Raw genomic sequence first — 17,239 nt, 5'->3', positions numbered from 1 at the left:
AGGACCACAGATGAAATTAATTTGTCCACTCACAGATGAAACTTATAACTAATTTTACACATGACATGACATGTAACATCTATTCCCAGCAGCTCTTTCAACAGATTGTCTCAAATGTTTTAGGAACAAATTTAATATGATCATATTTCATTAACCTGGTTTTCAACCACTGAACAACATCAGCAATCTAGAATATAGAAAAGAAACAAGAAGTAAAAAGAAATCAAATGAAGTTATAAAGTCCATGTATAAAACTCATGAACTTCCCAATAAAGTGATTTCAGGCTTTCCTCAATGCCTACTTTTGGCTAACAAACTTATCAAATGTTTGCTCAATTCCACAATTCCATAACAAATTAGAAGCAGTGTATTTCCAAAAAGGGAGAAAACAATGCAGGGAAAACAAAAGCATGAAGAAGTTAGCTCTGCTATGAAAAAAAAAAAAATTATTTATTTATTTTTTTATTTTACTATGCAACCCACTTCAGTGACAGCAGCCTACACAGAGGCCAGGCAATGGTTCAGGGTCACAGTTTGTTCTGGCATGGGATATTACAGCATGAAGAATTTAAAGACAGCCAGGCACAGTGGCGCCTGCCTGAAATCCCAGTGGCTCAGGAGGCTAAGACTGGAGGATCTCAAGTTCAAAGTCAGCCTCACTCGGTGAGACCCTACCTCTAAATAAAATACAAAGTAGGGCTGGGGATGTGGCTCAGTGGTTGAGTGCCCTGAGTTCAATCTCTGGTACCTCCTCCGTCCCCACCTCAAAAAAGAATTTAAAGACAAAAAACAAAGCTAAGGCCAGTCATGGTGGTGTACACCTGCAATCCCAATGACTAGGGAGTCTGAGGCAGGAGGATCATGAGTTCAAGGCCAGCCTCAGCAATTTAGTGGGGTCCTAAGCAACTTAGCAAGAATCTGTCTCAAAATAAAACATAAAAAGGGATAGGGATATGGTTCAGTGGTTAAGTACCCCTGGGTTTTATCCCCAGTACCAAAAAACAAAACAAACAAACAAACAAAAAAAAACACCTAACCCAGAGCTAAGGGTGTCTGAGGGTTATTTAGTTTAGTATTTAGCATAGTGTTTGGCACAGGGGCAAACAGGCCCACATAGCTCAATAGTTGATCTCTGGGAACATCACAATGCAATAACTGACACTAATGTTTTTTAAAATTCCCTAAATTATACATTTTGTTAAAGGAAAAACTTGAGTTAAGAGGAAAATTGAGGCTAGGGTATATGTAGCTCAGTGGTAAAGCACTAGCCTAGCATGCACAAGGCCCTTAGTTCAATCCCTAGCACCAAAAAAAAAAAAAAAAAAAAAAAATTATATCAACCACTATATTCTCAAATAATACCCCAAATACTCATAGAAATCTACTTTTGACATGCTGCTTCCACCTCAGATGATATACTGAAGACATTATAAATACTTCACACAACATAGTTTGACTGCTAAACACTTGGCCAAAAGAAAAAAAATAAAATTTATTCTGAAGAGGAGAAAAATATTGCTTCTGGCTCCGGGAAAGTAGAATAGTATTTCTACACAATTTGCAGCTCAAAATCACCAACTCAATGCCCACAGTTTATGAGATAATAACAAAGTAAAACACAACAGTTTAGGTTTTCTAACAATTTTTAATTAAAAATTTTTCATTCAATATTTTGGAAGCATCACTGGATTAAATATTCCAAATTCAAAATTTTTTTACATCACTTCAAAGAATTTAACATTAATAAAAAATAACTTACACTTCCTGTAAAGTTTGTGATTCCAAGCTGATATTCCAGTCAGATAACCGATTATGGCTCAAATCCCTGAAAGAGGACAAAATATCATCCTTAATCTTTTGAAAAGTAGACTTTAAAAACCAATGGGGGGAATTTATGATTACACAAATGGTATGCCTTGACTCCATGTACAAACAGAGAAACAACATGTATCCCATTTGTTTACAATAAAAAAAAAAAAAGATAGCATTTGAACCCAAGAGTAAAGTCATAATAAAACAAGAGTTATACACACACACAAAAAAAAAAAAAACCAATGGGGGAATATAGCTCAGTGATAGACAGCATTCCGAGCATACATGAGGTACTAGGTTTGATCCCCAGTACCACAAACAGAAAGGTAGAGGCAATGAAACTAAATTCTAAAAGTCCTCTTAAATGTGAATACAGATGAAAATAAATGTTTATGCATAAGAATTTGACTAGATTTCAAAACAGCTTATTACTTTTTAATTTTGTTTTCTTCTTTCAGTAATTAAGAATATATTCAAATGGTTCAATAATCAAAGAGTATAAAAGGGGATACAGTAAAATCTCTACCCTGGGGCCTGGGGTTGTGGCTCAGTGGTAGAGCACTTGCCTAGCACATGTGAGGCACTAGGTTCAATCCCTCAATACTACATAAAAAAATAAGTAAAATAAAGGTATTGTGTCCATCTAAAACTAAAAAATATATTTGAAATTCTTTTAAAAATCTCTAACCCTTATTTCCATCTAACCAATTCCCCTTCCCAATAACAAATGAAAATACTGCACACTATTTCTTACTCAGCCTTCCAGATATTTTATACATATACCAGCAAATTTTTACAAATGGCAGAATTACACATTATTTTGTCTCTTGCTTTTTTTACTTAATGAGTTTCTTCATCCCTTACAGTGTAAGATTATGTAATATCAGCTGTAGATAAATTGAAAAGAAGATTTCACAAGGCCATATAGTAAGCTTCTATATTAAAATTGGAGTTGACCACATCCTTCAAAGGGATGTGGTTTTCCTACAAAGAGCTAGCTAGCTTCAGAAGAGAGAAATTAATCTCACCCCCAATTATGGTAAGGATGATGACAAAGATGACAGTGGAGGCTAATGTTTATTAAGTGCTAGGCAATCTTCTATGCACTTTAAATATATGCGTATATGCACATATATACATATATAAAATTGGCTAACTTCATACAATGGTTCCTTTACAAAACAAATGCTTTTACAACCCTCACTTTCATAACACTGAAAGAGGTAAAGAGAGATCAAAAACTTGTCAATACAAGGTCACAGCTAATAAGTAGGGAAGCAATAAATTCAAAAGTCCATCTCACTTCTAGCAAGCAGTTTATTAGATATGGGAGAGATTTTACTGAAGTTAGTTGTAAGTTTAAATATTTAAATTGGCTTTTAAAATTTCACCTTGATGTTACCTGGCACCTTTACAAGACTGAAGTGGAATCAGGCCACACAAGCTGCCCAAGTGATGTCCTGTATGTTATAATATGGCAAGCAATAGGGACACGAACAATCTGTTTCACTGTGACAACAACATGCAGTTGACAGATGCATGCAGGTTTGAATGATGTCTCTATCACAGCTTAACAATTTATTCTCAGCTAAATTCATGCCTGAGCATCTGGAAAATTCAGGTACTTTCATTCAAGAGCTTAATTTACACCAAGACATAACTAAGGTTATGTTATACTATCACTTTTTCCCAAAAGTTCGAAAGTCTTTAGTGCAAGATATGTCATGATGTATCAACTCAAAGAGACTCATATAAAGGGGTGTGATGGAAAACATGAGATAAAAAAAATATGAAGTCATGTCACATAAAAATGTTATATTCAGGATTGAAGGTATAGCTCAGTGGTAAACCAAGTGCTTATTAGAAAGTGCAAGGCCCTGGGTTCAACTCCCAGAACCAAAAGATAAATAAATCTTATATTTGAATACTTTATCCAACATATACTTGTTACTAAACAACAAACATAATTCCATACAAGTGAAAAGTTGTTGTTTTGTGGCATTTCAACTGCAGCAGAAATTCAACTGTTCTAATTTAAATATTCCATATTCTGCCCCAAGTTGGCCAGTATAACAAATAAAGAGTTAATAACATCTGGATAGCATGCTAGCATGGTGTATCTAATTCTACATATCATAACAAAATTTAGCAGCTTTTCCCCTTAAGAATTTGGGCTTTCATTTTAATCACAACACTGCATATCCATAATGCCTTCCAATCTCTAAATCTTGCTGGCAGCATAACTTTTGACCATACTTTTCCTCAAGAATTCTCCCATGAATGTCACTCATCACTGATATAATCATTTTTAAAGAAAGTCATTATTAAACAAATATAAAGCAATAACAATTAAGCTTGGGCTGGGTTGTGGCTCAGTGGTAGAGTGCTTGCCTAGTACATGTGAGGCACTGGGTTTGATTCTCGACATCACATAAATCAAGGCACTGTGTCCAGCTACAACTAAAAATATTTTTTTAAAATAAAGCTCAATTTATATGGTATAAACAACTTTGTAGTCAGTATTAGTGAAAACTGTCCAGTATCTCTATTTGGGAGAGAGTAGTTTAAACTGTATCTTTGAAGAAATGGTGAGCTTTTCAAGCAAACCCAGATACCTAAAATACTTTCCACCATCTCATACAGGATAATGTTGTTTTAAGGAAACATGCTCTGAAACAGTCTCACAGGTCAGCATCCCATATAATCTTCTGAAACAAATCTTCCTTGAATGAGATTTTAAAATATTAGGGCTCGGGGGACAGCTCAGTGGCAGAGAGCCTGCCTAGCAAGTGTAAGGCCCTCAGTTTTATCACCAGCACTAAAAAACAAAACACACTAAAGGTGAACTGAAATACACTTCCAACATAATAGGATCAACTAGTATATACCAGTATAGCTACTTAAGTTATCAAAATAGCAGGTGTCTAACTAGAATTATATGACTTGATCTGATCACAGTACCTTTTTTTTTTTTTCTTTTGGTGGTGCTTAGGATCAAACCCAGGGCCTCATGCATGCTAGGCAAGTACTCTACAAGTTCCACCCCCATCCCCAGGTATTCTTACAATAAACATTTATTGGACCACGTGCTATGCCCTATGAGTCCTACAAACACTGTCAACATTACGACTTTTTCTCTTTCTGAAAGTAACATTTATAGTTTTCAGAGTCGGGATCATCCCAAAACTGGACAAATTCAACATCAATTTCATTAAAAATGGATAAATTTTAACTGATATCTTAATTTTACTCTGGAATTTAATCATATGACATTTGCTTACAGGAGTACACATTTTTTTTGCATCCACATAACTATTTTATAACAAGTGTAAATAATTAAATTTGTTCTAACAGTATTTCATCTCTAAGAGACCAGTTATTTAACCCTTAGCAAACTATTACAATCAAAGTACTTCAAGGCACTAAAATAAATTCATACATATCATATTGTTAACACACTGAAAATATGTTAAGAATACATCATGAAAAGTATACTGAAAGAAGTCTAAAAAATAAGATTTTTTTAACTTCAATAATGCATAGCAGACATAATCTTGTACCCATAAATGTGCCTTTCTTATTTCCTGTTTTGTTTTTTTGGCACTGGGGGTATTAAACCCAGGGGTACTTTACCACAAAGCTAAGTCCCCAGTCCTTTTCATTTTTTATTTTGAGACAGGGCCTAAGTTGCTGAGGCTGGCCTTGAACCCGAGATGAAAGGAAACTTGCTTTAGTTTCCCAAGTTACTGGATTACAGGTGTGCACCATTGCACCCAGTCTAGTTTTTTTTTTTTTTTTTTTTTTTTTTTTGAGACTGGTTTTCACCATTTTGCCAAGGTTGGTTTTGACATGGGTTCAAGGAATCCTCCCACCTTAGCTGGGACCACAGGTTTGGTCCACCATGCTCAGCTTCTATCTTTTTAAGTAAGTACTTCAAAAAAGGTGAAGATGACTGAAGTTTGAAGATTTCAAATATCAGAGGTAAGACTCTTAGATTAAGAATCTGGGGGCTGGGGTTGTGGCTCAGTGGTGATGCACTTGCCAAGCACGTGTGAGGCACTGGTTTTGAGCCTCAGCACCACTTAAAAATAAATGAAGGCATGGTGTTTGTCTACAACTAAAATATATTTCTTTAAAAAGGGAATTTGTATATTTCTTTTTAATTGGAAACTCAGTATTCTCTAAGTCCAAGCATTATAATTCCATTTAGTTTGCATATGCTAATGATAGTTTGTTGTTTTTTGTTGGGTTTGGTTTTGGTACTAGGGATTAAACCCAGGGCACTTTACCACTTAGCTATATCCACAGCCCTTCAAATTTTTTTGATATAGGGTCTTGCTAAGTTGTTTAAGACCTCACCAAATTGCTGAGGCTGGCCTGAAACTTGGAATCCTGCCCCAGTCTCCAGTCACTGAAATTACAGGCAAGTGCCACCATGCCCAGCTGTTGTTTTTAAAGTGAGAATCCTGAAATAAATATTTTTCAATGTATGTCTCCTTGAAATATCCCAAAAATGTATGTAAGAACTAAGTCAAGAAACTTTATTTTCTACCACTACTAATATCTAAAAATTTATGGAGATTACAATTGAAGAATAAAGGTCTCAGAAAAGGCCTTATCTGGGTGCTGTAAAGTCAGCTCCCACTCATGCTAATCTATAGGGATGCCATACCATGTGGAGCCAGAGGTGTCACTAATATTGTTGTATAGTACCATCAGGATGTAAATTACTTATAGACCATACAGTGCAATCATGACAGGGTTTTTTGTTTTGTTTTACAGTAGTAGGGACTGAACTCAGGAGCACCCTACCTCTTTATATTTTGAGACAGTCTTGCTAAAATTGCCCAGATTGACTAGGAACTTGAGATTCTCCTTGCCTCAGCCTCCAAGTCACTGAGATTACAGGCACTAGCTACTGACTAGCAATCAACAATTTGGAGAGGGGAAATTTAAGAAAACAATTTGGAGTGGAGATGCAGGAGTTTACTTCTACACAAGTGACACATGTAAACTTCTAAGTCATGAATAATCTTTTTTGTTCAAAGAATCTACAGCAGGGCTGGGGATATAGCTCAATTGGTAGAGTGCTTACCTTGTAAGTACAAGGCCCTGGGTTCAATCCCCAGAACCACAAAAAAAAAAAAAAAAAAAAAAAAAAAATCTATAGCAAAGGGGTGGGGTGAGGAACAAAATTTAAAAATTAAAAGGTCAAACTATGAACTTCAACAACAAAACCTCTGGTAAAGGAACCCTTGGCAAAAGTTAAAACATTATATCTAATGTTACATATATGACAATGCCTTACTTATTCAGCATAATTTTCCCTTTCTTTTATGAATGGAAATCCCCATCTCATTAGAATGTAACTTTAAATAAAATTTAAAAATTGTTATTTTTTTTTGTTTTAATTAGTTATACATGACAGTAGAATGTACTCTGATACATCATATATAATGGAGTATAATTTCTCATTCTTCTGTTTATTCATGTAGAATCCCACCAATCATACAGGTATACAAGTACACAGGGTAATAATGTCTGATTCATTGCACTATCCTTCCTATCCTCATACTCCCTCCCCTCCCTTCAATCTCCTCTAATCTAAAGAAACTCTGTTCTTCCCTAGTCCCCTGCCCATTGTGAATTAGCATCTACATATCAGAGAAATCATTCAGCTTTTGGTTTTTTGGAATTGGCTTATTTCACTTGGCATGATATTCTCCAACTCCATCCATTTACCTGCAAATGCCACAATTTCATTCTTCTTTAAGGGTGAGAAATATTCCAACATATATAAATAACCACATTTTTTTTAATCCATTCATTTGTTGAAGGGCACCTATGTGGGTTCCATAGTTTAGCTATTGTGAATTGGGCTACATCAATGAAATAAATATCTTTATAAAATCACTATAAAATGCTGATTTTAAGTCTTCTGTATAAACTGAGAAGTGGGATAGTTGAGTCAAATGGTGGTTCCATTCCAAGTTTTCTAAGGAATCACCATATCACTTTCCATAATGGTTGCACGAATTTGCATTACTACCAGCAACCCGATATGTGTGTACCTTTCTCCCCACTTTTAACACAGGCCAGGTGCAATGGGACACACATGTAACCCCAGCAATTCTGGAGGCTGACACAGGAGGATCCCAAGTTCAAGGCCAGCCTCAAGAACTTTGTGATGCCCTAGCAACTTAGCAAGGCCCTATCTCTAAATAAAAAATAAAAAGGGCTAGGGATGTGGCTCAGTGATAAAATGTCCCTGAATTCAATATAGGGACCAAAAATATATACATATATATTACATATGTTTATATATATTTATATAAAAATTCATATAAAATCACTTACATAAAACTATATAGATATTAAAATATGTATATATGTATGTTACTACTAATTCTCAGGGTTACTACATAATCAATTATCATGGTGTGATTTATCATGCTGATGATCCAAGTGTTCATGGGGTTCAATGAACTAAACACTAGAATTTCTTTTTTTTTTTATTGTAAACAAATGGGATACATGTTGTTTCTCTGTTTGTACATGGCGTAAAGGCATACCATTTGTGTAATCATAAATTTACATAGGGTAATGTTGTTTGATTCATTCTGTTATTTTTTCCCTTCCCCCCACCCCTCCCACTCCTCTTTTCCCTCTATACAGTCCTTCCTTCCTCCATTCTTGCCCCCCTTCCTAACCCTAACTCTAACCCTAACACTAATCCATCCCACCCCCCGTTATGTGTCATCATCCACTTATTAGCAATATCATTTGTCCTTTGTAAACACAAGAATTTCTAAAAACTCTTTCTAGGTTTGCTTTTCCTTTATTTTTTTTTGGCGGGAGGGGGCAGGGGGAGTTGAGGTTGGCACTAGGTATTTAACTCAGGGATACTTGACCACTGAGTCACATCCCCAGTCCTATTTTGTATTTTATTTACAGAGACAGGGTCTCACCGAGTTGCTTAGCAGTCACGCTTTTGCTGAAGCTGACTTTGAACTTGCTATTCTCCTGCCTCAGCCTCCCAAGCCACTGGGATTACAGGCATGCACCACCACACCCAGCCCTTTACCATTTTTAATGTAACAGCCTTATACCAAAAGTTCTCACTTCTTGGAACTGTCAACCATTCTGTCTGTAATGGCTTATTTATCTTTTTTCTTTTTTTTAATTTGTTGCTTTCTAATGGTCAGGCTAGGAAACCCAACACCTCTGAGCATTGTCTGAATTAGAAGTAAAAGAGATCTGAGTGAGAATCCTTTGGAATAATTTTTTCTTTATGGTTCAACTAGAGATAGCTGGAGACACTGGATAAATATCTTCAGGATAAATAAATCTTGAAGAGTACATGAGGCATAACACTACTCCAAATTAAACATCCTATCTTTCATTTGTACTATTTACAATACATTTTGCAATATTTTTTAAATAAATCCAAAAAACTGAAGGTAGAAGTTAAGAATATTTGAAAAGATTTTTATTTTTTAAACAGACATATTTTATTTTTTCTAATTCACCAAATTCACCAATTCAACAACCAAAGAGAAAATTCTACATGAACTTTTTTTCTAATGTACTAGGGACTGAACACGGGACCTCACATATATTTGGTAAGTGCTCTACCACGAAGCTATAACCCCAGGTCTCTACATAATCATTTAAGAACAACCTTTGCACACCTAGTTCTGGGACCCTCGACAAGTCCTGAACCTCAGCATCTCTGAGCTTCAGTCTTTTACACAATAAAATAAGAATATCAATACCAACTTTATTAGATTTCTCTAAAAGTTAAAAGATTATAAATGAAAGGCTAAGTACACAGGTCACATGACCCAGCAATATCTCTTTCTCTGAGTATTCATCTATTGGAAATGTAGGTAAAATTCACTTCCCAAGGTAATTAATTAATTGGATCTATTCCCCTACATTATCTTATTAAACCACTAATCTAAGTATTGATTCTGAATTCATCATAAAGATGCCAATAATAATATAGCCCACCAAAGATTTGGTTGACTTATTCAGGTATATACCTGTATCACAAGATTTAATGTTTCAGAATTACCCAGTGATACCACTTGTATGTAAGAATCTACATACAAATTCACATAATTATGAAAAGATGTCTATCAAGAATTTATTGTACAGAATGAATCAAAAACTATTACCCTAGGTAAACGTATGATTACAAAAACGGTATGCCTCTACTTCATGTACAGAGAAACAAGATGTATCCTATTTGTTTACAATAAAAATGAATTTAAAAAAAAGAAAATATTTCGATTCTGTAATTTCTTTGTTTTAATTAAAATAAATTTTCAGTGAATTGCATATAAAAAAAGGAATTTATTGTACTAGCAAAACCATAAAGGAAACCTATATGCTTATGTAGATCAGTCAGACTGCTTACAAAAATTCCATATACAATCAAATTGTCCACAGCCAGTAAAAATAATACATGTACAAATACAAAATAATACAAAGTACACAGTATGGTTTCTTTTTTTTTTTTTTTTTTTAAGAAAAGGAAAAGGTGTGCTTAACCACAGGGTCTCACTGAGTTGCTGAGGATGCCTTTGAATTTGCAATCCTCCTGCCTCAGTCCCCCAAATCACTGAGATTATAGGCATGTGCTATTGCACCTGGCCAGCCAGGATCTCCCTAAACTGCAGAGGCTGGGCTCTAACACATGAACCTCCTGCCTTAGCCTTCCCAATTGCTGGGGTTACAGGTGTACACCACCATGCCTGACTAGACAGTATTACTTTATTTAAAAATAAGCGTTAAAGAAAGTATTATAAATATTGAATAAAGGGGGCATGTTGTATTTTAATCTACCTTCTCACAGGATGTGCCAGGAAAATAGGATTTTTTGTTGCTATTGGTACTAGGGATTAAACCTAGGAGCACTCTACTACTGAACTACATCCCAGCCCTTTATATGTTTTTTAATTTAGAGACAGGGTCTTGCCAAGTTGCTGAGGGTCTTGCTAAATTGCTGAGGCTGGCCTCAAGTTTGAAATCTTCCCATATTAGCCTACCCAGTCACTGGGATTATAGGCAGACATGAACACACGGCTGTACCAGACAAATCTTAATTTTACTTTTCTGAGATTAGAATTCTTCCTATGGGACAGGGATGTGGCTCAGTGGTAGAGTGCTTGTCCAGCATGGCATCAGTCCCTGGGTTCAATCACCCATCCTACAGTTAAAAGAAAAAAGAAACATTCCTACCAAATGTTTTCAGAATAACGCCATAAATTGACCAAACAAGGCTAATTATGACAAAGAAAAACAATACCTACATGCTCTCTTGTTTTCCTCATCTCTAATATATCTCAGAACGACAACAGAAAATACGAACACTCCAGACTTGTTTTCCAGACTGATTTATGTTCCACTTTGGGGAACCCAATGTCTGGCCCTCAAATTTCAAGTTAACAGAGCTGAATCTATAGTGAACCATAGCATATTACTCCAATCCATGTTTTCAATATCTCTCTTCCCTTCCCATTTATTTTTTATTATGTTTGTTTTTACAGACTGCATTTTGATTCACTGTACACAAATGGAATATATCTTTTTGTTTCTATGGTTGTGCACAATTCCCTTCCCATTTACAATAGTTCAAAAATAGTGGAATAAATGTACTTGCTTATATATGAAAATATACAGAAAGCTATGACATTTTCCATTATCATTAGTAAGCATTTTCTGATTATCAACTGAGTTTGCACCTTTGTATCACTATTTTATAATTAAGTTATAAAGGTTTTAGAAGTGGAAGGATATTAAAACAATCATCTTATCACTTACAATGCTGATGGAGAAGGTATAATTACAAAGCCAAGCATCAGCTGAGTTTCTCATTATTAAAGTAATCCATCACTCCTTAATGCCCACAGTCTAACCTGGCAATATGTCCAATATCTCCTTAAGCAAGCAACATTTATGGTAAGCTCTTCCTGCTGCAATCTGCCATGAGTTTTATTATATAAGCAAATCATCACAATTAATTTGAAACAGATTAGTAAAAAAACAAAATGTGTAAAAGAAACCTGAAATTAAGAAGCATTTAGTTACAAACCTAAAGTGACATTAGTGACAGTTCACTATTATTATTCTATTTACAGTTTAAATTTAAATCACCACTAGTTATTCTGGCAGTTGTTACAAATTACTCTCAATTTTTTTTTTTTTTTTTTAGGAAAAGCTGGGAAAGAGCAATAAAAGCAGAGGTAAAGAACACAACATATCTAAAAAAACTGTTTTACAAGATAAAGCTTACATTAACTATTCCATTCGTCTGGATTTATCTCAAACATGAAATGAATCATTTGGATGGGCTGTAATAACTTAAATTGCTGTTATTTGCATCAACTGAGCTCCTAATATCTTTCATGACTGGAATAAAACAGAACAAATTAATTATGTCATTTACTTTGGCATAAAAAATATAAGAATGTATTCAATGGACTTTTTCAAAAATATTTTTGCTAAGGTCTTAATAAGATGTGATCTTTTCTCCACTGGTGAAATGCCAGTTTTTCATTAAGCTAGAAGATATTTAAACAGTGAAGTATATAGCTGGATACATTGGCACACCTGTAATCCTAGCTACTCAGGAGACTGAGGTGGGAAGACTATAGGCCAACCCAGGCAACTTAGTGAGAGCCTGTTTCAAAATTAAAAACTAAACGGGCTGGGGATGAGCTGGGTGGGCACAGTGGCAAACACCTATAATTCCAGCTACTCAGAAGGCTGAGGCAGGGGGCTGGAATTGTGGTTCGTGGTAGAGTGCTTGCCTACCATGTGAGGCACTGGGTTTGATTCTCAGCACCACATACAAATAAATGAATAAAATAAAGGTCTATCAACATCTAAAAAATATTAAAAAAAAAAAAAAAAAAGGATGAGGCAAGAAGATCAAAGTTCAAGGACATCTGGGACAATTTAGCAAGAACCCGTCTCAAAAATAAAATAAAAAAGGCTCAGGATATAGTTCAGAGGTAGAGCACACCTGACGATCTCCAGTATCTCTCTCTCTCTCTCTCTCTCTCTCTCTCTCTCTCTCTCTCTCTCTCTCTCACACACACACACACACACACACACACACACACACAAGACTATCCAGAGTTCTTCAATGGAAGTTAATGTCCTCTGTAAGCTAAAGAACTAACCTGTTCACACTATTCTAAAGGAACAAATGCAATAACTTTTAAATAGTTATAAGAGGTTAAAAACTATAGGTAACTAAATACATGTGTAATTCAATAAAGTTGATTTGGTTCCCAAATACTGATCTATGATGAAGTTTTCAGCAGTCTATACTGAAAACAAAGACAAGATTTCAAATTTTCATAAGGCTAAAAATGGCTGGAAGTGGTAGCACATGCCTGTAATCCCAGTGGATCAGGAGGCTGAGAGAAAGATTGAGGGTTCAAAGCCAGCCTCAGCAATTTAGTGAGGCCTTAAGCAACTCAGTGAGACCCTGTCTCTAACTAAGTACAAAAAAGAGCTGGGGATGTGGCTCAGTGATTATGTGCCCATGGGTTTAATCCCCAGTACTCAAAAAAAGAAAGAAAGAAAGAAAAAAAAAAAGCTAAATTTATTTAATAGAATGGTCTTTAATTCTACTACGTACATCTAACTACTTGGCACTATTGTCACGTGACCATGATGACAAACAACTGCAAGAGAGGGGTTCTAACACCCTTACCTAGCAAAACAAGAAGTTAACTATTTGGTCCTACAATGCTTGTGTTCATGTGTGCAATCAGAACAATGTGCTACAGAGTTCTGCACCCACCTAGAGAATCAAGTTATGAATAACAAAATAATACTTTGCAGAGTTTCTCATACAAAAAAGCAGACAGTATCAATATAAGTTTTTTTGTTTTGTTTTGTTTTGTTTTTGTGGTGCTGGATCTCCCAGACCTCAATATAAGTTTTGAAAAAAATAGTATTGGATCCAGGTGTAAACTCCATGGTAGAACATTTGCTGAGTTCACATAAGGCCCTGGATTAGAATTCCAGCATCTCAAACCAAAACCAAAACCAAACAAAACAGAATTAACAAATTTTGTCCACAATCATTTTGTGCATTTGAGTGTGAATCACCAATATATTTAGAACGTTGCAAGTATTTTATTTATTTTAGAGTGTTAGGTATGAAATTCAGGGCCTCAAATATGCTAGGGAAGTGCTATACCACTGAGCTGTATTCACAGCCCACTGCATGTTTTAAAAATTCTAACTTACATGAAGAAACCCAGGTGCACTTGGTGGTTTTAAAGTTAATGGCAACTGTTGAAGAATGTTTCATTTCTATTTAAAATAACACCATCAGCCAGGTGTGGTGGTACAGGCCTGTAATCCCAGCAACTCAGGAGGTTGAGACAGGAGGATGACAGGTTCAAGACCAGCCTCAGCAATTTAGTGAGGCTCTAAGTAACTTAGCAAGACCCTGTCTCAAAATAAAAAAAAAAAAAAAAAGGAAAAAGGGCTTGGGATGTAGCTTAGTGGTAAAGTACCCCTGAGTTCAACTGCCAGTCCAAAAACTAAAATAAAATAAAATAGCACAATTATGTCTTTTAATATTCTAAGAGTGCTTTAACTAATGTAAGACTTCCAATCCAATTATATATCTGTAACAGAATTGCTCTCCAAAGCATTTCACTTCAACTGAAAATGTCAATTTCATTATAGGACATTTAAAATTTCTGAATGCAACTTGGCTTTATGCAATCTGTCTTGATTAAACAAAAATCAAACTTAGTCATAAAATCTTACATTATTTATTATTAAATTATTATTTAATTATAATTTAATTATTTAATTATTGTTTAACTACCAATGTAGGCACTTAAAAAGTTAGCCACATTTATTCAATTACAGCTACACGAAGTCATGTTGTTTTTAAACTTATGCCAGATTGACTGTCATAATCAGGTGGCTATTCCAAGAATTTCTTAGAAAAAAGGCACTTGCTACAAAACAAAGACTACCCTACACACTGGCATGAGTTCCTTAATTTGAGTCAACACATCCAGAATTAATTACAGGTGTTACTATAATAAAACAAAAGAAATCATATTATTGCTGGTGCAGTGGTGCACACCAGTAATCCCAGAGGCTAGGGAGGCTGAGGCAAGAGGATCTATCAAAAGTTCAAAGCCAGCCTCAGCAATTTAGCAAGACCCTAAGCAACTTAGACCCTGCCTAAAATAAAAAATAAAAAGGGCTGAGGATGTGGATCAGTGGTTAAACACACCTGGGTTCAATCACTGGTATTAAAAAAAAAAAAAAGGAAAGATACCATATTATTATATCGCAATTCTTTTTACACTGGGTCAATTTTCTCAATAAATATGATTTAGGTTTTTTCCCTATCTATGCTAATCTATTTGCAAATATATAAATACTTCTTAACCTCTGCAACAGACCTATTTGTATTCTATTTCCAATGAAAATCCAAAAAAGCTCCCACAATTTAATTGCACCCCTAAAAATTATTTTTAATGATGGCCTTTTTTTTTTTTTTTTTTTAGATGACTCTTCTATTAGAAGTCTGTCAATTAATAATCGTGTTGCTCAGTTAGTGGCAGGGAAATAACTGCATGTTGGTGGTTAAGAATCCTCATAATTAGTTATTTTATACCTAACTTTTGTTCCCAATGCCACTATGCTGACTCAGATTAGTGACCTTTCCAAATGCCACTATGTAATACAGGTCTGTCAGAATTAAAATTCAGCAGTGGAGATTCCAGAATCATTCATTCAACCATTGTGCTTGTTTCTCATATATAAACAAAGAAGTTTCATTCCTGGGTTCTACACCACAAGGAAACACAATGAAAACAAATCATCACATGATTTTTGGGGAAAAATGTACTCCTTCCCTTCTTTACAGTGATTCCTAAATCAGCTCATGAACGCTGCTTATAAAAATATTCTAGGTTAATCCTGGATCTCCTGGTACATGATGAAGTTTCAACACTGTCAAGTACCAAAACTACAACATGAAATTAAGCAATATATGTGAATTAGGGGAAGACAATTCATTTGTCTCAAGTGAACCTATTCATAAAATCACGTGCCTAAGGACCACTCAAGCTGAGTGATGCTGCAGCCCAAGAGGGATCCTCACTCAACCCCCGCCCCGCCCCAATCGTTCCTCGTCCCTGGTAATGCCTAGAAACCTTGAGTATTTGACATTACATATCCCTGCCTCACCTCCACCCTAACCAGAAAATCAGACTCCCTGGCCCCTAGAATCTCGACCCCAGTCTTCATTCAAGTTTCCAAAAACCTTAATACCGGCGTTTTCAGGCTCCCACAACCCAAAACCAAGTTCACAACAACGGAATGCAGTTTCTTTCAGAACTTAGGCTGGTGACCACGCCCTCCTATCAGCGGTGAGGGGAGCGCCCTTCTCTTGGTCCCTCTGCTTAGCCACTACTCACAGGCTGGCGATGTCGGGGGGCAGCGGGCCCGACAGCGCCCTCCAGCTCGGCGTGGGCAGCTTTCTGCGACTGCAGTCCAGCAAAGGGATGCGGCAGGAGCAGGGTGCGGGGCAGGGGCCCGCCCAGGCGACCGGCAGCAGGAGGACGGCCTGGGCGAGGAAGAGGAGCCGGGAAAGGGGTCCCGACCGACACCCCAGGAGCTGCTCCTCCCAGACGCCTAGGGGCGCCGGCGCCATCTTCCCCCCGACCGGGACCCAACCGAGAAGAACAGCCTGGCAGAAAAGGCGGCTCAGCGGAAGCGTTTGGCGGCTGCGCGACCACCTGAAGCCCCGGCTGTCGCCTGTACCCTCTAAAAGCAGGCGACAGACAGCTGCGGCACGACAGCAAAGGCAGCAGCTGGAGACATACGGCTAAGGCCCCCTATGGACACCGCTTGCCCGCCCCGCCCCGCGACGCAACGTCTTCACGCACAGGACCCAGCCTATCGGTGCAAAAAGATGAAGTTGCGTCGGGGCGAAACCGGGACCGCCCAGCTCCTTTAGAAGGATGTTAAGGTGTCCTGGTCTGCAGTGCCCTTCCGCAGGGCACTCCGCCGTCCCTCCGCTGGAGGGCGCAGTGGTTCCTTAAAAGGAAACCGTGGGGCAAAGCCACCACCGGAGTCCAAAGTCCTCACTCCAGCTACTGTAGTAGTAGGAAAGGATCTTTCTTCTTCTCCTTCGCCTTCTTCCTCTTCTTCCTTTTTTGGCACTGGGTATTGAACCCTGGGGTGTTTTGCCTCTGAAATACAGAGCCCTTTTTATTTTTTGTTTTGAGACAGGGGCTCGCCAACTGCTGAGGCTGGCCTCGACTTGAGATCCTCCTGTCTCCCGAGTCGCAAGGATTACAGGCCTGATGGTTTTTGTTTTTGTCTTCTTCTCTAGACCCCAAGAAAGGGGAATAGCAGAAGGGCT

The 17,239-nt window shown here is 36.9% G+C and overlaps 1 protein-coding gene across 2 annotated transcripts in view; it reads right to left on the bottom strand.

The window, feature by feature from the left end:
• Nucleotides 1-16,784, bottom strand: part of LRIG2 (leucine rich repeats and immunoglobulin like domains 2) — a 49,632-nt gene extending 32,848 nt beyond the window's left edge. Inside the window, exons 1-2 of one of the 2 annotated variants that reach the window (XM_079135225.1) lie at nt 16,761-16,784; nt 1,760-1,825 (exon numbers count right to left, since the gene is read on the bottom strand). Coding sequence is in view for 1 of the 2 variants with exons in the window: in XM_079135224.1 (XP_078991350.1) it covers nt 1,760-1,825; nt 16,290-16,525 (302 nt within the window). In the remaining variant the exon portion in view is untranslated. The other variant, XM_079135224.1, reaches the window with a different exon arrangement.
• Between the last annotated feature and the right edge of the window lie 455 nt (nt 16,785-17,239).

This window comes from Sciurus vulgaris (genome assembly GCF_902686455.1).
Source record: "Sciurus vulgaris genome assembly, chromosome: 1".
Lineage (NCBI taxonomy): Eukaryota > Metazoa > Chordata > Mammalia > Rodentia > Sciuridae > Sciurus > Sciurus vulgaris.
The sequence above is the reverse complement of the archived record's forward strand: the minus strand, read 5'-3'. Positions and strand labels throughout refer to the sequence as shown.